Source organism: Octopus bimaculoides, chromosome 23 (genome assembly GCF_046866305.1).
Source record: "Octopus bimaculoides isolate indiv1 chromosome 23, ASM4686630v1, whole genome shotgun sequence".
Classification (NCBI taxonomy): Eukaryota; Metazoa; Mollusca; class Cephalopoda; order Octopoda; family Octopodidae; genus Octopus; species Octopus bimaculoides.
Genome location: NC_142950.1, coordinates 18,775,174 through 18,797,852, shown reverse-complemented (window position 1 = coordinate 18,797,852; position 22,679 = coordinate 18,775,174). Strand labels below are relative to the sequence as shown.

Genomic DNA, 22,679 nt, shown 5'->3' with positions numbered 1-22,679 from the left:
TAAGCACCAACTGAATAATGAGTCATTTTAATAAATTCATCATTAAAGGCAGTGTAGTTCAGTAGAGACAAGCCTTTAAATTTACCATAATGGCCAGATCTGACCTCTTGCACCTGCCCTGCAGTGCCCTTTTAAAAGTAATCACATCATTGAAATCTCAAATCTATGAGACAGTTAATTCAAAACAATGTGAATTTGACAGTAATTTGGATGCTAAAAAGTTAAGGAAGATTTGGCTATTATTTCTTATAAATTGAGCAACCATTTAGATATGCAGTCTGGGAGTGCACAATGGTAGTTCTGTGATATCCACGAGCTAAGTTCAAAATTCATTTCTTAAACTCCAGTGGTCTCTAGGAGGAAAGGAGGTCCTTGGCAGTGAAAATGGTTGGCAGCCACTGTATTAGACATTGTTTTGGATATTTCTCTCTCTCTCTCTTTCTTAATGAGGAGGAAAGAGACATGCTCTTGACTTACCTTCCCTCAAACACTACTGGAGTTGAGTTAGAGCCTCAATAAGTGGACTTGGGTAGTTATAGAATTGCAAGGGGTTGACATATTTGGCTAACAGGTGAGGGTTGACGACAAGAAGGACAACTGGTTGTAGAAATTCTGCTTCAACCAACTCTAACCCATGCAAGCATGGAAAAGTGGACAGTGAAACAGTGGTGATGATATGTCAGTTATTGGACATGGAGGCTTTGTACAATGTGTAGTATATTGGATTGTAGTGAAAATTGGGTATCAAAAGCCTTTTGCGATGTGTGTGCATATGTGTAGCTTCTTTCAGTTTCCATTTAGTTAATTCATTCATAAGGCTGAAAGAAGCCTGTCATATGTACGTTTGTGTTACCATCATGCAAGTGATGTCCTTCATTTTCCAATCTTCCTTGAAAACATGTCTAGTCAGAGGGATGTATTAGTTTATTTGGAGACAGGAAGGGGCATCTGGCTATTGAAAATCTGCCTGAACAAATGCTGCTTGACCCAAGTGAACATGGAAAGTAGACATTAAAACAATGATTACACACACATGGTTTATTAGATTACCCATATGACATTATATGCATATTTATTCCTACTGATTGGGACACTGACCTGTATAGCAAATGAACAGTGATGAGCAAGAGATATTTAAAAACACAAAACTTTAGTGGAAGGTGACTTAACTACTTAAATACATAAAAGTAGTGAGAGGATAGGCATGTTAGCACTCTTTTTTTTTATGTCATAGCTGCAATTTTATGTTAAAATTAATTATGCTATCAATCCTTCCTGCATTCCACCTCCCCCTATCACCAAATTACCAACTATATTAATTGTTGTTGAGCCATAGTCAAACAAACATTACCCAACAAATTTATTCTTATACAATATAATAATTGTAGTAAATACAATATTTTTAAATGCATGAAGTAATAAATAACTTATTCTTCCATGCTTATATCAGAGTTGTTCCTCTTATAACCAACAAATAATGTACGATTATTATGCATTAACTGTAATTCAGTCATAATTACATTGGCAAGGTATTTAGTGAGGAGGTTAGAATAAAATCAAAATGTATCTGGAGTTGTTGCCCATGATTGAGATGTGGTTTTGTGTTCCATTCTACTGTGAGGAACCTTGGGTGAGTGTTTGCTACTATACCCTCAAGTTGACCAATATCCTGCGAGCAAAATTTGAGAGATGAGATCTACAGAAGCCCATTGTCTGTGTATGTTCACATCTCTTGTCAACAGTGTGTTTGATAGCTCAGCACTTGTAAAGTAGGCAAGGGTTGTGATGACAAGAAGGGAAAAACCAACCATAGTCTCCTATAGTCCATGCTATCATGGGTGTGGAGGTTGTAAAAAACTGAAGATGAAGATGGCAGTGTGATTTGCAGCAGATGTGGCTATTTCTGTCCTTTTGTGGCTGGTTGGGTAATAATTTCTTGTTTTTTGTGTTTAGGTACAATCGCAAGGAGAGAGAACTTGCCGCTGCCCAGAAGAAATTGCTTGATCTTGAGGCAATGGTTAGTGATTTGCAAGTAAAACTTACTGACATGGAATCTCAGAAGAAGAAGCTGGAATCACAGAATATTGTGAGTATTATATTCTTTGTTTTTTGACATTAAATTGTGATCATGTGGGAACATTATCTTCACAGGTGGATTAACTATGGTATTGATACTTATTTTATGGAGGAAAGATTATATTAACTAAGTAAGATTTGAACTCAGAAGGCAAAGGATTGTAGCTGAATACTAAAAGTATTTTAACCGATGTTCTACTAGTCTACCATTTCTAATAAATACCAACATGTCTAGTACTGTGGTGTTTTGAATTAGTGACCAAATTTTTGAATTTCTAGTATTCATTGTCCATAGATATTTCTCTGATGGTTGAAGCAGCCATGGGATTATTTTTCTGGAGAGTGGCTTTGTTTGTTTTCAGATTCTACAACTATTTTTAGTTTCTTCCATCTCCACCCTCTCTCCTATAAGATGAGTAGCTCCTGAATAGCAAGAAATCTGTTCTGTTCTAGCCCTTTCTCTGATGCATAAAGCCACTTTCCTCTCCATCTAAAGGGATCTTAATCTTCCAAACTACATGACATGCTCTCTAGCACTGGTGCTGCAAACCAACCACCCTGTACATGATGTAAAGTGGTTGGCATTTGGAAGAGCCAAAGCAGACCTTGGAGCAGGATACAGTACTCAGGCTGTCAAACCATCCACCTCATTGAACATGGATGTTTGATGATGATGACAACTGGATGGTTTGTGGTTAACAGCAAATCTTACAACCACAGCACAGATTCATAAGATTTACCAGTTTCTCCTGTTCTTGGTGGGGCACTTCATCCTGTAAGCAGTACTCAGAAGAATAGGCCATACAGTACTGTTTAAGAAAATAGAGAATTTCAGAATTGCCCCCACCTCTGTTCCTTTTGATATACATTGTTACAGGCATCAGTTTAAAGGAAAGAAAAAAATTGTGGTTTCCTCCACTCTTTAATTTAGTTAAATATAAAGAATGACAACATAAAACTTGAAATTTTAGGGTCTGTTAACTTTTATCTTTCATTTATTTGTATATGCTATACAATATTATGGTGAATTGCTGGTAATTAGAATACCTTGCAATATTTGTTCTTTCTCTTTGCACTCTTGCCAACGTCGATTTTGCCTTTCATTCTTTGAAAATTGGTTTTAAAAAAAAAAAGAGAAGCAGTACCAATCCAGATTAGCAGAATTGTTTGAGCATTGGATTAGATACCTTCCTGTGATATTGTGCCGAAGTGTAATGGTCTTCCTCTGTCTCTTGACCGTGTCAGCAGTCTAGAGAGAGGAGACATGCTTGTAGAGGCAACTGTTTGTCTTCCATAAATAAACATTGACCAGCTCTGTGCCTTTGAGAAATGACTTTCTAGGTGTAGAAACCCATGATAGGTCATTACTGAAGGAATTCATGGATAGACATATTTTGATCAGTTTGATCTTGGGATATCAAGATTCTGGAGTCATTGTTGAGGCAATTGTTAATGTCATTTCTGTTTTTTAACTTCTTTGATACCAACCCACTTGGTATAAAGCTTCATTTAAAATATGTTCATGTTTAAACTTAAACCCTATTGTAATTTTAATGTAAGTTATAAGTTTAGTTAATGACCAGACCATTTGCAATAGATGACTATTAATAAATGATAGAATATTTTAATTATAAATGAAAATTAAATTTAGTCACTTTACAAAGATGAACTTAAAAAGAGGCAAAAAAAGATGTATCTAAGAATGCTCATGAGAATTGAACCATGGATCTGCTGTTAATGAGATGGTAACTAAGAAGTGGGGACAGTGGGAAGAAGAAATAATACACAAATGAAAGCAGGGTAGTCAATTTCAACATCATTCAACCCCTTGTGTGTGTTAAATGTATTTTTTGCCCCATGTTCCCTTTTATTGAGACTCTGCAGACTATTATTTTGTATTTATAATTTCAGTCTCTCCGATCTGACCTCAATGCCCTGGAAGTTCAATTGGCAACAGCCCGCAAACAGCTGGAAGAGGAGACATTGATGAGAGTGGACCTTGAGAATCGCCTGCAAAGTCTGAGAGAAGATATGGCCTTCAAGTCTCAAGTTTTTGAGCAGGTAAGCAATTTCTTTCGCTCCATTTTCTCTTGCATTGCTATGCTGGCTTAGATGAAGGCTTCATAGAATATCTAAAGTGTGTGACACTATGGGCTTGATGGTCAGTGGATCAAATCCAAATGCACATAGCTCCCTAATCCTTCGGTGAAGATATCTTAAGGAATTTTCCTCAAAAAGCAAACTTGAAAGTAACTCCTTCATGGAAGAGTGTTGTTTAGTTTCAGGTTGGCCATGATCAAGGAGGGCTGATGATCCACTATTCCAAGATGGTGAACCATCCAGATGCCATCAATTTTTTTTACATTATTTATAATTATGCAGCATGTCATTCTTCCAAATAGTTGTGATTTGGTAGAATTAACTGCTGTTTCTAGCAGATTAGGGCAACCACATGGCAGCTCTAATATTGGCTATTAGATTACAATAATATGTAGTTTTGGGCATTCATCCATTTCAAATGCATGCCAATATTGCAAAATAAATAGAAGATTTTAAAACATCAGTGTTTACAGTGTTGAGCCCAGATCAGTTTTTGTGGACCTATGATCAGATACTGCAGCTGTGACCATTCCATCTTTTATTCAGATACACTCTGTCTGGACAAGGCATGGGCAACCTTCTTCATGAAGTAATCCGGATGAGCCATGTCTCATCAGACAGGTCACACTACTAAAAAAAGTTAATTTTCAATAGGCATGCCATTCAGAAAGTCTCATGGGTCACAGTTTACCCATAGCTGGTCTAGGCCTTCATTATCTAATGTCTCCTTTCTTTTTAAATACAAGCAGTGATTTGTGGAACATTTGGTTGCTGTTTCTAGCAGGTTGAAATTTACATGGTCTCCCTTGAAACATTGAATATAAGACCAATAACTTCATTTAAGTTCACACTGCACTGCTACAAAATGTCCAATATAGTTGCTGCTTTTATCACATTTTTGCCACATCTCTAACACTAATGACAAACATTTAGATTTAAGCATGTCTGCCTTCGGTATTTACTTGCTGCTGCTACTTTTGGCCAACACTTTATATTATTATTACTAGTAACACAGTGACTGTCACTAGTAATATTTTACAACTATGGTTGCTGTTGCTTCCATTGTCATTTATATGACTAACCAAATGTTATGTACAACCACAATTATATTCATGTGTACCCAGTCCTCTTGGTGTTGAGGTGTGTGTTTTGTTGAAGACATACAGTATTTTGTGTGAATGTGTTGACACGGTATGTACTCCTGCATACTACGTGTATGGACACCCTATACATATGGGTATGGTTTCTGTGTGCACACCAGTGTGGTTTGTGTGCGTATGCATATACACTGTATTCTTTACATGAGCATGCAGATGTGCTAAGCACAGATAACATGCATACATATAAGCACCTTGTGTCTCTGTATTTGTAAAGTAGGTCACCTCTGGAGAGGCAGGTTTGACTAGTTTTCTATCTTGCTTGCGAGTGGTCTTCCCTCTATTTACACTTCCAACACCCAGTTGTCATATACAGGGCATGGTCATTAGGGATGACTGCTAAGTTAACAATCAATGGCTGGAAACTTGTTTCTACTTTTATAATGTTGTCTAGTCCCTAGGTCAAACTATTGAACAGATTTGTGATCAAAAGGATTTCAACCATGATCACCCCTTTTGGGAAATATACAAGACTACTTCAATTTGTTGATCTTTCCCAAGTTGGTAGGGTATGATTTGAAGTACAGCTACTGTGTTTATCTCTTTTATACTCAACCCAACTGAGACTACCCGTGGTTCTATGATACAAACTTTTATTTTAAAGTGGCCTGAAGTAAAACCTTCCATCTAAATTTCATGATTAATAATAATGAGTTATTTTATTAAATTCTTCATTAATTTCAAAATTAAATGAAACAAAAGCAGTGTATTTCAATAGAAATATGGTAACAAAGGGTTAAATATTGTATGACTATATCAGCGTTCTAACTCACACGAGATTGCTCCTGGCTTATCTTCAAGAAATATCTTTTTGATGTAGATAAAATGCAGATCTGAGCCAATAAATGGATGGAAAAATATGTTCTTTCTCTTTTATTGTAACTCCATTATTTCTAAGATGGTTTATAGAATTTTGACTGAGCATATAAAAACAAGCCAAATGATGATGGTGGTGGTAATATTTAACCTCAGGCAAGTCATATAAGAGATTTTATAGGTGCTGGTGTGAAATTAGGTGGCATGTTAGGTCTACTCTGTGTGTGTGTGTGTGTGTGTATCTGTTTGTTTCTTTCTCTCTCTTGTTAGTTTTGACTATTTAGCTACCAAAACAAACATTTTGTTTCCTCATCTACAAATTTTTTTCTAGATCAACAAGCTGATGGGAATTGCTTTTTTATTGCCTTTAAAATGAAATGGTTGCTGTCGCCCTTGATTTAGGAAGTGTTATATGCAATTATGTATGTATGTGCGTGTGTATGTATATATATATATATATATATATATATATATATTGTTTGAGGACACCACATAGTGAATTATAGTAAAAGTACAAGGGAAATGTACTATTTATGTTCCAGTGCATTTTCCTTTTTAGTTTTACTATATATGTTTGTGTTTCTTTTTTTTATTCTTTTTACTTGTTTCAGTCTTTTGACTGTGGCCATGCTGGAGCACCACCTTTAGTCGAGCAAATCGACCCCAGGACTTATTCTTTTAGAAGCCTAGTACTTATTCTATCGGTCTCTATTGCCGAACCGCTAAGTTACGGGCATATAAACACACCAGCATCGGTTGTCAAGCGATGTTGGGGGGGACAGACACAAACACATACACACATACATATATATATATATATATATACATACATACGACGGGCTTCTTTCAGTTTCCGTCTACCAAATCCACTCACAAGGCTTTGGTCGGCCCGAGGCTATAGTAGAAGACATTTGCCCAAGATGCCACGCAGTGGGACTGAACCCGGGACCATGTGGTTGGTAAGCAAGCTACTTACCACACAGCCACTCCTACGCCTGTGTGTATGTATATTATATACTAGCTTAAAACCCGCACTCTGCAGACTTTTAAGCTTGCTCCTGTGGAGGGCTAATTGCGCCTGTAACCCAAAACTAAAGGGAGCGAAATAGCATGACTATATGCCCTTGTGGTGTTTGATCAGAGGTTAAGAACAGATAAGAATTAGTTCTGTAATGCAATCATTCTATTGTTCCAGTCCCAATTTGAATTCCAACTGTTAGCCAGTTTGTCCCAAATTTGTTATCTCAACATAAAATTAATAAAGTGAATGTCCTTGATCTCTGACATCATCTGACAAATGCCAACCAAGATGGTGTGAATCAGCCAAGCTTTACCTGTAAGAAATAGCAACCTAAATGTTTTTAAATTGAATCCCGATACTGGATGTTCAAGAACCAAATGGACAGATTTTCAATTCCAGGTTCATCCTGATTCCAAAAAGTTAGCGAATGTAGACTGAGATACAGGGGTCCCGGACAGGCAGGATTTCGCATTTGTTATTATTATTATATATATGTCATCGTCGTTTAATGTCCGCTTTCCACGCTGGTAAAAGCGTGGTTGCCCTTGTATACAGACTCATCCCTTGCAACCCTTTCCAGCTGAGCATCCCTAATTTTGCAGGCTCATAGGTGCTGGTGCCACATGAACAGCACCCAGTACACTCTGTAAAGTGGTTGGCATTAGGAAGGGCATCCAGCTGTAGGAAAGTACTGAGGTCAATTCATTCAACTAAACCCTTCAAGCGTGTCCGCTAGCAAGGCCACTGTCTAATGATTGAAACAAGGAAAAGATAAAAGATAATTGCAGTCATGTGTGCATGACACCATTGTATTATGTAAAATCTTGGGTGTCCCAACCCTGGCTACTCTGTATATCTCAATGTACAATGTCCACTGTAAACGTCTGTAGGGATCTGACTGCTATTTCTAACAAATTGAATGACTAGGAGCAGAATACATTTTGCATAATGATCCCAGTTTATTTTTGATAAACTTAGAGGTAGCTACTGGATTGCTTCATGGTTGGTTCTGTTTCTGTTACTTGTATGAGAAAAATTAGGTTCTACCTGACTGCCTATGACCAGAAGTTAGCAAGGGCAGTAGCAGTAAATGAGGGATGAGGCATCCAGTGTGTGTTGTCTCTCTAAGCGGGTTTATCTTGAAACGGTTGTGACTCTTTATTGTGGAAAAATGACATGCACCTCAGTTATAACTCAGTTCATCTCCCTTCTCTGTTTCACCCTATTTCTACACTCATCTGTTCCTCTCTCCACCTCCACTCTCCCTCTTTGACCTATTTCTCTCATCTCCATTCTGTCCCTCTCATTTTGTATCAAACTACTATATTAATCTCTCTCTCTGTATGTATGTGTGTATATATATATATATATATATATATATATATATATATATATATATATACATACACACACACACACACACTCACCCACTCATCCTCACCACTATTCATGAATATCCTTCTGTAGGAGCTCAATGAGAGCCGATCACGCCAGGTCATCACAGAGGAGGTTGACAGTGGTATCGCCCCAGCCTATGAAGAGAGGCTCGCAGATGCTCTGCGAGAGATGCGTGAGGAACACGAGTCCCACATCCAGATGGTCCGTGAAGAAGTCGAGCTGTTCTATGAAACAAAAGTAAGTTCAATCCCTTTTGTATCCCTTCAATTAACTGCCTTTTTGCATTTGCGGTATTGGTTCTGTGGTTTTTGTTGATATCAATGTTTATATGGTTAGATTTTACTTTTTTATGGCATAAAGTAGTGCTTTTCAAGGTGGCCGGTAGAATTTTTTTGTTATCTATGGACACTGAGGGTGGTGCATTACATGCATTTTTTAATTACCCTAATTTTCAAAATATTTGTTGTTATTCTATTCTGACATACTTCTGTGGTTAAGGGCTTTGCTTCCCAGTCACATGATTTTGGGTTCAGTCCCACTATGCAGCATGTTGGCCCTGAGCTAACCAAAGCCTTGTACATGGATTTGGATGACAAACTGAAAGAAGCTTATAGATGTAATATGTATACATGTGTGGACATTTTAGTCCCCTTGTCTTGACATCACATAATACTTGTAAATGAGTGTCTCCAACATACAAGTGGTATCATTCATTTCCATTCTTCTATAAAACATGTCCAGCTACAGGAAAATATTGTCATCTTGCTTGGAAACAGGTGAGGAAGGGTATCCGGCCATAGAAAATCTGCTGCAACAAAAATTCCATCTGACCCATGCACACCTGGGAAAGTGAACATATAATGATGAAATCCATATACAAACTAACAAAGTAATAATGTTGTTAATTACAGATTTTCAAGAAGCCAGCCACTAGTTTACTACATTCCTGTTAAGAGGAGCAAAGGAATGTTTACCTGTGCAGTAATATGGCCTGGTGTAAAAACCAGACTATTTCTGTTGAAAAGCACTGGTTTATTAGTTTAATTACTGATATCCTTTCCAAAACTATACATGCATGTGTAATAGCCTTCCCCATAGCTTCTATCAACCAAATTGCAATAAAAGAGCATCATACACTTTGTGCCTAGTCATTTATTGAAGGTGCCATGCAGTGGGATCAATCTCAGAACCACTTTGTTACGAAATGCACTTCCTAAATACATGGCCATGCCTAGACCTTTTTCCTTTCTTCTTCAAGGTTTTTTTCTTTAATGTTACCTTCTTTTTACAGCTCAGTGGCTTGCAAGCTCAAATTGATCGTGGCCAGAATGTTTCTGTTTCTATGCGTGACGAATTGAAGACTGCGAAGCGCCGAGTGGAGGAACTCCTCTCAGAGTTGTCTGGCTTGAGAGCACAGGTAATTTGTCTACTACTACTATTATTATTCTGGATAAAATGCTTAGTAGCATTTCTTCTGTCTCTGTTTTGAGTTTAAATTCTGCCAAGGTTGTCTTTGCTTTTTATCCTTTCAGGATCAACGAAATAAGTGTCAGTCAAGCAGTGGAGTTGATATTGACTTACCTCTTCCTCTAAAATTGCTGGCCTTGTGCCAAAATTTGAAACCATTATTATTATTAAGGTGGAAGACTGGCAGAATTGTTACTGCCCTGGAAAAATGATTAGTGGCACTTTTTCCAACTTGACATTTTGAGTTCAAAATCCGCTGTGGTTGATTTTGCCTTTCACCCTTTCAGGCTCAATAAAATAAGTATTGGTCAAGTACTTGGGGTTGATGTAATCAACTTGCTCTGTTCCCCAAAATTTCAGGCCTTGTGCCTTTAGTAGAAAGGATTATTATAAGGCAGCGAGCTGGCAGAATCATTACCATACCTGACGAAATTCTTCGCAGCATTTCTTCAGGCTTTGCATTCTGAGTTAAAAGTTCACCAGGGTCTACTGTTTTTTTTTCATTTTTTTAGGGTCAATAAAATAAATACCAGTTAAGCCCCTTTCCCTCAAAAGTTCAGGCCTTGTGCCTATCATAGAAAATAATTGTCAAATCAGAAACAATCCTTATTTTATTAAGCGGTGGATTGGCAGAATCATTAGGATGTCAGCGAAAACACTTTGTGACAATTGTTCTGACTTTTTACTTTCTGTGTTGAATTCGTGCCATGGTTCAACTTAAGAATATTGTATATTTCCATTTGTGAGTTTTGGTTTAATATGAAGTAAGGGGCAGTGCCTGTGAGCTTTGCTGCCTTTGTAAGAGTGGTGAGATCAAACAGTCTACAAGTTAATAGTACAGAGAGCTGGTGTTTGGAGGAGAGTCTTCTGTTGCGAATTGCAATTGATCTTTATATAAATTCCTTTGGTTTTGTATCACACGAGTTAGCTTCATCTAACTTTCCTTTTCTTTCTTCTTCTGTCCAGAATGCCCAATTTCTGTCTCGTATCAGTGAGTTGGAAGGACAGCTTGAGCGTGAGAGTCGAGAATTCCAAATGAAGATTAGTATAAAGGATGAAGAGATTAAAGACCTACGCAACAAACTTGCTGATATGACTGCTGAGTCAGCTGAGCTTTGGAGTATCAAAGTCAAACTGGATTTGGAACTTGCTGCATACCGAAAACTTTTGGAAGGTGAAGAAGAGAGGTAAGAAAAAGGAAATATTTGGGGATTTGTGTGGCAAGAAACTAGGGGATTTTTTCTAATCTTTTTACATTTTACTTTGACTATTTCCAAACTGACATAGCTTAATTTATTTAATTAATAATCATCATTTTAATGTCTGTTTTCCATACTGGCATGGGTTGGATGGCTTGACAGGAACTAACAGGGCCAGTGGCTGCACCAGGTTCCACAGTCTGTTTTTGGCTTGGTTTCTACAGCTGGATGCCCTTCCTAATGCCAACCACTGTACAGAGTGTACTGGGTGCTTTTTATGTGGTACCTTTGTTTTAGAATTCCATTTCTGTTATGGTGGGTGGGTCTTCTTGAGTACAGCAATGCACTACATATCTTGGTCCTCTGTTATCCCCTTCATAAGGCTCGGCGTTTTGGGATCAGCCTTTCATACTTCATCCCATGTCTTCTTCCTTAACCTTTCTAAAAAGTAATAACTAATTAAATTTCTTCTTTCTATAAACACTTCATTGAAAAATAAGCACAGGCATGACTGTGTAGCTAAGAAGTTTTCTTCTGAAACAGTCCCTGGTGGACCAATGCCCCATGAGTGAATTTCGTAGATGTGGAAATGGAAAGAAACTCATTGTGTGTGTGTGTATCTGTCTGCTTTCATGGATAACTGGAAATGAAATACTACTTGTGTGACGTTGATGCTTGTTTTTAACAATCACGTAATATCCAGACAAGGTTACACACACACACACACACACACACATTTACTCTCACTCCACATACAACAGGCTGAGTTACAGCTACAATTTGTGAGATTACAGTTAAGTTGTTTTATGGCCAAACGTCTTTCTATCACCAAAGCTTTCTTAGGTTTCCTCATACAAAAAAAAAATTCCAGATGGTGAAATATAAGGGAGTGTTTGAATTGTTATCTTTGATGTATTAATTTGCTTTTTTTTTTTCTTTTTTTTTTCCTTTCTTTCTTTCTTCCATAGATTGAACCTCTCTGCCACCGAATGCAGTTCTCCCAGGTCTCGAACTCAAACTCAACTTCGAGGCAAGAAACGCAAAGTGACTACAGAAAGCAGCAGTGAGGAGGTTTCTTCAAAGAATGAAGGTTATGCCTCAAAATCCCAGTGTAAATCAGCCTTAAGTATTGACTCAGTAGATTCCGATGGGAAGTTTATCAAATTAATCAACTCTGGTGAGAAGGTCAGTGAATTTATTTATTATTTAAGAAATAATGAGAACGGTGTAGTGGCTCTAATGATGTAATCAACTGAGACTCTCCCACTAAAATTGCTGGCCTTGCACCAAAATTTGAAACAATGCTTTGTGGTATTTGTTTCAGCTTTTTCCATTCTGAGTTTAACTTTTACGAAGGTCAGTTTGGTCTTTCATCCCTCTAAGGTTAATAAAAGAAAGTACCCGTTGAGTGCTGAAATCAGTAAAGCCTTGGCCCAGTGCCCTCCTCCCCAGAATGTCAGGCCTTCTCTCTATTTTAGGAACATTTATTACAGAAACTATTAGGGCACAAGTTTAGCAGAATTGTTAAAGTGTCAGAAAAGCTTCTTTGTGGTATTTCATCTGACACTGTTGTTGTGAGTTCAAATCCCATTAAAGTCAGCTTTGTTTTTCATCATTTCAGGGCCAACACAGCAATGTACCAGTTGTGTACTGAGGTTACTGGTATCAACTAACCCTCTTCCTTCAAAATTTTTGGCTGTGTTCCTAAATTAGAATTTATTATATTTCCATATTTTATTGAATCCAAAAGGATGTAAATTCTCTGATATTAATTTTGTCATGTCTTATTGCTGAGAAGTCAGTCCCAGTCAAATATTTGGGTTAATTTAAATCAAGGGCATACTGGCTTAGTGGTTAGTGTTTGGCTCAGGATCATGTTGGGCTGGGTGCTGTGTTGTCCTTGAGCAAGATACTGGATTTCATATTTGTCCACTTTGTTAATCTGAGGCTGGAGTTTTACCTTGCAACAGACTGTTGCCCTGCTGAAGATGGAGGCTTATATATCTCAAATAAACTGGGATCAGTATTTGCTAACACTAAAGACATAGCTGTTAAAAATGTTTATTTACAATTTCTAAGCTTTTACATGTTGTTGCTGTTGCTAAGAAGGTGGTGAGCTAACTGAATGCTTAGCGGCATTTTGTCCGTCTTTACATTCTGAGTTCAAATGCTTCCAGGGTCAACTTTGACTTTCATTGTTTCAAGATCAATAAAATATGTACAAATTGAACACTGGGGTTGATCTAATTGACTTAGCTCCTCCCCCGAAATTATGGCCTTGTAATTTGATAATCTTATTTATCTATTGGTTCTAGGATATAAGCATTGGTGGCTGGCAACTAAAGCATGATACCGGAGTAGATGAGACTGTTTTCAAGTTCCATTCAAAAGCCGTTGTAAAACCTGGTGTTACAATCACCGTAAGTATTCTTTCACTTGTTCTCACTCTGTTACACTATTTATGTTGGAAATGTTGCTTAACCCTAGGTCAACCCCTAATTGAACAAACTTATCTTGAATACATTCCAGTTGTGACAGAGATTTGGTTACTTTTTCTAGTGGTTTGGGTTACTATATGGATACTCCCTCTTTATCAAAATGGCTTTTTCTATATCTCTCAATTGATGTAATAACAAACCTGATTTGCCAGCTGTTTTATTATCTGGTGGTTCAGAATGAGGTGGTTGAGTGCCACTGTATGAATACCACTGATTTGGCACAGTTGACTGGGTAGTCATCCTCTTTTGGTGCAAGCAAGCAAATGCACTTGAGTTTACAAACTTTTAGTAAAAAACTGTTTGTATAATTTGCGAAATCATAAAACATGAGAAGTTGTAATAGTCCACATGCAGCCTGAGCACTGCAGGTTGCTATTCCCTGCTCTATAGTCCTGTGATCCTTTGGCATTTAAACTGGCCATATCCGGCCCAAATATTCTATCTGTTTTATGTTCAAACTGTCAAGATCTGGTCTCTAACACCTACCTTACAATATTATTCCAAAAATATACATTCACATTAAAATCCCAAAGCTACATGATAGTGCATAATTAATTCCAAGCATTGTGAATAAATAAGCATTACACTTGACAGTAATCTGAATACTAAAGGGTTAAAGCAGATGGCAAAGAACAGAACATAACTCTCTTGTGACTAAGTCAAATTATAGTAGTGTTATCCTTCATTCATATTTTCAATAGGTGCAGGTTAAGTTTGCTTCCCAAGCACTTGGTTCGGGGTTCAGTCCTATTGCACAGTACCTTGAACAAGTGTCTTTTATTATAGCCCAACAGACCAAAACCTTGTGGATGGATTTGATGATTAGCTTTTTGTATGTATGTATGTATACATATAAAGATAGATACACACACAGTGTGTTGTCATTTTCCCATGTTAAATTGTCTACTACCTTTGCACCTTCAAAAGTATGTGAAATAAGAGATCCCTTACTAGAAAAAAAGATATGGATTGGTAAAAGGAAGGGTATCTGGCTATAAAATGATTCCTCAATATTTGTCTAACCCATGCTTTAACCATCTGTTAACCACTTTTATATATTTTTTCCCTCTTTTTCTGTTCTGCTTCAGGTTTGGAGTGCAGATAGTGGCCAGACACATAACCCTCCATCAGATTTGGTTATGAAATCCCAAAGGTGGTTTGTGTCAGACAGCATGAGAACAACTTTGTTGAACAACACTGGTGAGGTAAGTAAAACTTGATTGGGGGTTAGTAACAAGATGAGTCACTGAGATGTTTTCTCTGGGCCTCAGGTTTTTTATAAAAAAATAATAATTCAGATTTAATGTACCAACCTGCTCTAGACTTGCTGTTTTAAAGTGATCTAAATTAAAACCTTTCAAAATTTCATGGTTTCAAACACCAGTTACTTTACTAAATTCATCATTTTCAAGAGTTAATTAGTGATAGTGGCTTTTAGATAGTGTTTTGTGTCAGCAAAAATTTAATACTTGCTGAGCTTAAAGCATTGTTATATGTATGTGTGATATAATATGCATATGGGGCTGTGGTTCAGACGTAAAAAAAATCCAGCTCTAGAGTAAAACTATACTGAAACTGATTGTATTGTGTATAGAAGGTATATGTGCAAACGACAAGATGTTTGGCAGTAATCAGTTATGTCCCTTGACGTAGAAAGACCGGGTCAATATAGTATATTCCAGATTACAGCCAATGTAGAATGTTGGGTGCTTGCTAGAAATAGTAGTAAAAGTAAAGTTTGAATGAAGTCTATGATGAGAATACAGGTTTGGATGGAACAATTTTTAAGCTTTATTTGTTGCAAAATAGTTGGTGATAGGTAAAGTTATCCAGCCAAGAAATATAACAATGCTGCAATCATGCACCTGTTGGCAGTTTTTAAGAAAAAAATATACTATGTTGCCCAGCTATGTAAACATTGTAATGGTTACATAGCTTTGTAATAGTCTCTTCTGGTCTAGGATGGAAGTACTTGTAAAGGGCCTCAGTTGTGGGTCAAATAGCAGAAGATGATTCTCTGGTTAAGGCATATGGGACTCAGAGGAGAGCTGGGCCCTACATGTAATCACACAGCCTCATTTGTGTGTGAGCATGCTCTGATGTCATGGGAATCACTCATTCTGTCTAAGGATTAAATAGGCTTTATACCCCAAGGCTAAGCTCAAGCAAGCAGAAGGCTTGCAGAGTAAATTGCTTGTGGCTCTTCGGGCTTTGGCTTGAAATTCCATGATTGCAATGTCTAGATATGGTCCATGACTGGAGAAGGAATAAAAAAAGAGAAGAGATTGAAATGGCACTATGAGGTTCTTGAGAAGACCCACCCATATCAGCAAAACTTAGTTTTAGAAGTGCTGTGTGTTTCACCCACACATAACAATAAAACTTTTCACACACCCTACCCCAACAAACCAAACATTTCTTCCTCACGTTTCCTCTTTCATGCACTATGCTTATCTCTGTCCCCAATCCTGTCCTCACTGTATCATTGCCATCCTGTAGTCCCTCACCCAATTTTTCACCAGTCTGTGCATCCATGTGAAGTCTCTACTTCCTACTCCCGCTACTTATATTATGACCTCCATGCCTTGAGAGTTTGCCTGGGACTGCCCCCCCCCCTCCTATCATCCCATTTATATTCTGATCCCCATTCCTTGTGAGTATGTCTTGATAGTTTGATACCATCTCTCTCCTGCTCTCTTTTACACTGTTGCTATCTTCCTCTCTCTCTTTCCTGCTCTCTTTTACACTGTTGCTATCTTCCTCTCTCTCTCCTGCTCTCTTTTACACTGTTGCTATCTTCCTCTCTCTCTCTCCTGCTCTCTTTTACACTGTTGCTATCTTCCTCTCTCTCTCTCCTGCTCTCTTTTACACTGTTGCTATCTTCCTCTCTCTCTCTCCTGCTCTCTTTTACACTGTTGCTATCTTCCTCTCTCTCTCTCCTGCTCTCTTTTACACTGTTGCTATCTTCCTCTCTCTCTCTCCTGCTCTCTTTTACACTGTTGCTATCTTCCTCTCTCTCTCTCCTGCTCTCTTTTACACTGTTGCTATCTTCCTCTCTCTCTCTCCTGCTCTCTTTTACACTGTTGCTATCTTCCTCTCTCTCTCTCCTGCTCTCTTTTACACTGTTGCTATCTTCCTCTCTCTCTCTCCTGCTCTCTTTTACACTGTTGCTATCTTCCTCTCTCTCTCTCCTGCTCTCTTTTACACTGTTGCTATCTTCCTCTCTCTCTCTCCTGCTCTCTTTTACACTGTTGCTATCTTCCTCTCTCTCTCTCTCTCTCTCTCTCTCCTCTGTTTGGGTAACCATGTATGTCCTGCACAGCAGCACCTGTTTCTGTCCTCATTCTTGATCTCTCTATATGGCCACGTAACCATGTACCTCTACAGCAAGACACTTGTTTCTGTCTCTTTGTCACACTCCAACCTTTCATCATCTAGCACAAGATTACCTCCTCCAATGCCCTCTTCCCTCTTAAAGGATCTTTGTCTTGCAAGTGCTGGTACCACATAAAAAGCATCCAGTCAAGTGACTCTACCCTTTCAGAGATGGCTTCAAAATAAATTGGGTGTATTTTATATAGCAAACACAAATCCTTAAACAGATGTCATAGGTACCCTTACTCTATCAATGAGCCTTCTAAGATATAGCTCATCATAAAGCAAAGCCATACCACTGAAAGATGAGTTTAACTAATGTGTGTTAAGTTTTTTTTCCCAACCATATTTCAGGTTCAGTCCCACTGTGTGGAATCTTAACCCTTTAACATTTAAGCTGGCCATGTCTGGCCCAAATATTCTACTAGTTTTATATTCAAACAGGCCAGATCCAGCCTCTCACACCTAGCCTACAATGTCATTCTAAAAATAAAAATCACCTCTTCAAAATCTTGAAGCTACGAGATAATGAATGATTGATTCAAAACAATGTGAATGAATAAGCATTACATTTGACGAGAAATTTAAATGCTAAAGAGTTAAGCAAGTGTCTTCTGCCCAAAGCTTGGTGAGTGGGTTTAGTAGTTAGAAACTGTGTGGAAGCTTGTCATGTGTTTGTGTCCTCTTGTTTGGACATCATGTGATAGTTGTAAATATCACTGTCACATAAGCAGTGTCATTCATTTCCAATCTTCGGCAAAAACATGTCTGGCCATGATGGAAATATTACCTTGCTTGAAGAACTGGTGAAGGTTGATGACAGGCAGGGTATTAGCCATAAAAAAATCTGCTTCAATAAACTGACCATTGCATGCATTGAAAAATGGACATTAAAACGAGGAAGAAATAGGTATGTAGAACAATATTAGGTGATCACTAACTGAAATCAATGTAGATTTGACTTGAGTGAGATGACCTAGTAAAACATTGAAATGGCTGAAGTTTGTCCTATTATGATGTCTTGTGAAATTCATTAAAATGTGAAGTCTGATGTTTTGTGACACAAACAAATGAAAATAGTTTTAATTTTGTTTCCTTTCTTTCTTCAGGAAATGGCCAGTTGTGAGATGTCAAAATCTATGTTACACACTTCTTCGAGTTTCAGGAGTGCAGCACCCAGAGATGACTCTATTGATAGCTCCGTGAGTACTCAATCAGATTTTGGAAATTAGAATTTATATTTATATTATCACAAGATGCTTTTGAATGACACAATCTAAGTGATTACCTGCTGTCTACAACATTCATTCCATCTCTGTCCTGTATAATATATGCACTGTGTAAACAACCGTGAAGCCCTGCTCATTGTTTTAAGATATACATTGTTTATATTATATAGGTGCAGGCATGGCTGTGTAATTAAGGAGCTCCCTTTGCAGACCATGCAGTTTTTGGTTCAGTCCAATTGTACAGCACATTGCGCATGTGTCTTCTGTAGCCCCAAGCCAGTCAATACCTTCTGAGTGAATGTATGTCCCACCCTCAACTCACATTGAGTTGAGGATGATTTGGTATCTATGTAGTCACAGCAGATATACACACCCTCTTGATCCTCTCATCCTAGATTCAGTGGTACATCTGGGATGTAATAGTTAGAGAGAAAGAGTGGACTACACCAATAATTGATTTGTATGCTTTTCAACTTTGTAGATTGGTGTGAAATGCAATGAAGTGCCTTGATCATTGTACTACTTGGTTCAGCTGTCAAAGCCACTATCTTAAAGTTGTCAGCTCAGCACTAATCACCTGTCTAGGTGCTATCGTGTGTGTGTGTGTGTATAGAATAGGTACAGGCATTGCTGTATAGTTCAGAAGCTTGCCTCCAAACCATATGGTCTTGGGTTCAGTCCCACTGCATGGCACCTTGGGCATGTCTTCTTACTATAGCTTTGAGCCAACCAAAGCATTGAGAGTGGATTTGGTACACAAAAACTGGAAAAAAACGCTTGTGTATGTGTGCTCCTATGTTTGATATCACCATCAAACTAGTGATGTTATTTGTTTCCAGGTTTCTGTGAAACATATCTAGAAATGAGGAAATATCTTGGAAAATGGTGATAGTAACAGGAAGGGCATCCTGCTGTAGAAAATCTGTTTCAACAAATTCCATCTAACCCATGCAGGCATAGAAAAGTGATCATTAAGATGATATGTGTGTATGTCACTGTCCTGTATGTTTATTCGCTATTCCCTGTGGCTTGCCACTAGTACCACTACAAATGAACTAGATCATCATGAAATTGTTACGATCTTTTGGGCAATGACTGGTGTGGAATTAATATCTTTTATGTGAATTTTCTATTTATTGTGGAACATCATTTAATGTTCACATATATATATCTATAAATTTAGAATGGAAATAGAAGTGTGTCAACCCAATAAAAAAAAACTTGTAATTTGTTCTGCTCTGATTATATTCTTTTATACCCCAATCGATTTTTGTGAAGAAAGGTGAAATAGCAGTTGATATAATCATCTTGAAGTAAAAAAGAAATACCTTGAATGTGGTGCCTCAGCATGGCCACAGTCGAACAACTAAACTCAGTTTAAAACATAATTCAACTCCAGCTGGGTATATCAACTTGGTAACTAATTCATCTGGTATGTGTGTGTGTGTGTATATATATATATATTTTCAACATATCTTCACACTCTTTAATTTGAGAATTTTAATGAATTGCCTTGTTAAAAATCAAAATTAGTTGAAATAATTTCTGTCTAATTTTGTTATCTTAATAATTTATTGAATTTTTAACATTTTTTTGTTTATTTTTGTATTTCATTAATTAAAATCTTTGTTCAAATATTTTGTAATTCTAATATTGTTTATCAATTTTATTTTATTTAACATTATCTAAATTGAATTGGTCACTTGTTGGCCAAACTGTCAAAGTTGTTGGTCCAGTATTGGCCAAGTTATTTCTGTTAATTTCATTAATGCAAATTATGGATGTAATTTTAATAAATCTGTTAATTTATAATTGTTTTTACATTGATTAACTCCCTTCGTTCTAATTTGTAACCTGTAAAAGTAAATTTATAATCCACACATCACATTATTTAAATGTTTTTAATAATTTTTAAAATTATAATTTGTGTTGCATAATTAATTCTTCTGATGTTGCCCTATCAATATTTTTCAACACAAGCAAACAACTGCTTGTCCATTAATTGATATAAACTTGTTGAAGTGAACACGGCCAATGCTAACGAAGAAACACACCCCACACCCTGCAATGCTAATGATTTAATATGATATATTAACCCATTTTAAGCAGAAAGCCTTTTTCTTTCCAGGTCTACCAATACTCTCGCCGCCATCTTGTACGTATAACTGTATTGATCTCAGAATGTCTTGAAACCTTTACACTTGGTGATTGCAACACACTCAAAGAATTTAAAAACTTTGTCGTTCACTCTATTCGGTGGGGGGGTCTCCCTCTACCCTTCCCCACTCTTTCTCTCTCAATTTCTTTACTTGGGTGAGCAAGTGGCGGAAGTGTCCTTAGAACCATTTCTCTTTCTCCTTCTTCTCTTCAGCTCTGGAAAAGTTTTCTCCCTGGATATGAAACACATGTATATATAAATGACTGAATGATATCCTTTATCTTCTACTTGTTTGTCATTGGACTGGCCATGTTGATTTGTTTAGTTGAACAAATCAACCCAGCACTTATTTTGCTACTTCTATCAATCTCTTTTGGCAAATCTGTTCAACGCTGATTGTAAAGCATGTGTACAATTATATTTAACTCATTTGTGTACACTTTTATGTGAATAGAACTTCGCTGCAGAACTTCTTTCAAGAGAAAAATTCTCTTTATAGACAATATATGTGAAAGTGTATCATTGGACCATAGGACACTTGTGTTCCTGTATCATTATTCTTCTTCAGATAAAGATACAGAATATGTCACACACAGCCCACTTAAAATATGCTGCTGAAATTTATGTACATTCAATATGCCCATGTAACTTTTATGCAATCAGATACAGTAACTAGAGGCACATGTAGTAGTAAGATGTGCTGATCCCCCCCCCCCACCTTCTGCTTTAGTCTCTCATCATCCTCTCTCTTGGGTAAAATATATCTCCCACACAAAATCTGATTAACTGACAGTTTTTAACATTCTTTGATGGTGTTGAATCCAACATTCAGCTATTGCAGCTTCTTCTGTTTCTGGTTTAAATCTCCTTCCTGTTGTGTTTAGCTGCGCTTGCTTGAATCAATGTAGAGGGAACTATTAATGTGTAGTGCACTTTCTGAGTTCTAAAACAAACAAAAACATTTCTAATTTTTGTTTCAATAATTCAAGTTACATGTTTTATTTACTGTCTTTCCCTAAAAAGACATTTATATGTTAATATTTGATATATCAAATATATTGTGTAAATTTATAAGTTTAATTTTTTTTTTTATCATTAAATATGTATAGTTATATATAAAATATATTGGACATGTGTATATACATTTAAAATTTATATTAGATATGTATATATATATGTATTTGTTCAGTGTACACACTATATATACATACATATATATATATATACACATGTATAGTGTGTTTGTATGTACATATGTATCTATCTATGTGTGTGCATGTATGTATGCATGTGTGTGTGTGTACATTTATAATTAAAGAGTTAAATTCAGAAACAGTGTGGGTCAATCAACAAATTCCTGGATGCAAAATTTTAAACATACTTTTAAAAATATAGATACATTAATACAATTTAATACAGATAAATAAATATATATGTGTGTGTATATATATATATATATATATATAAAAGTACCACTTATAAATATATACAAATATAGATTAAAAGGATGTAAAAAATATCCGAGGTGTAAATAATGTAAAACATGTATGGATTATGCAAATCAACAGTGAGAAAGTTTCTAAGTGATCAAGTAGCAAAAAGAATTTTAAAACAGTTCAAAGAGAAAATAACTACATTGCAATAAAAGTTAGCTGTTAGGAGCAGGCCGCTTCTCGAGTACATTTTAGTAAGGTAAGAAAGTTGGAAAATTTACTTTATTCGGGTAAATAATGTCCCCTTCATCAGGAAGATGTTGTAATGTAGTTATTACAATATAGGTATATATGTGGATATAGATATATATGGAGATATATATATATATAGAGAGAGAGAGATGTGGATGTAGATGTATATATGAATAGATATAGATATGTATATATGAATAGATATATATATATATATATATATATATAATGTGTATATATATATATATATATGTATATATATATATATATATGTGTATATATGTATATATATATATATATGTATATATATATATATATATGTATATATATATATATATATATGTATATATATATATGTATATATGTATATATATATATATGTATATATGTATATATGTATATATGTATATATATATATATGTATATATGTATATATATATATATGTATATATGTATATATGTATATATATATATGTATATATGTATATATATATATATGA

At 36.3% G+C, this 22,679-nt stretch overlaps 1 protein-coding gene across 2 annotated transcripts in view; it reads left to right on the top strand.

Moving 5' to 3' along the window:
* LOC106870535 (lamin-B1) overlaps positions 1-22,679 on the top strand; it is a 62,698-nt gene that overhangs the window by 20,205 nt on the left and 19,814 nt on the right. The window contains exons 2-11 of one of the 2 annotated variants that reach the window (XM_052976024.2): positions 1,954-2,086; positions 3,988-4,137; positions 8,638-8,805; positions 9,860-9,985; positions 11,002-11,222; positions 12,203-12,419; positions 13,550-13,654; positions 14,821-14,937; positions 18,217-18,309; positions 20,465-20,491. In XM_052976024.2, coding sequence (XP_052831984.1) covers positions 1,954-2,086; positions 3,988-4,137; positions 8,638-8,805; positions 9,860-9,985; positions 11,002-11,222; positions 12,203-12,419; positions 13,550-13,654; positions 14,821-14,937; positions 18,217-18,309; positions 20,465-20,491 — 1,357 coding nt within the window. The remainder of the gene's footprint in view (positions 1-1,953; positions 2,087-3,987; positions 4,138-8,637; positions 8,806-9,859; positions 9,986-11,001; positions 11,223-12,202; positions 12,420-13,549; positions 13,655-14,820; positions 14,938-18,216; positions 18,310-20,464; positions 20,492-22,679) is intronic. The other variant, XM_052976025.2, reaches the window with a different exon arrangement.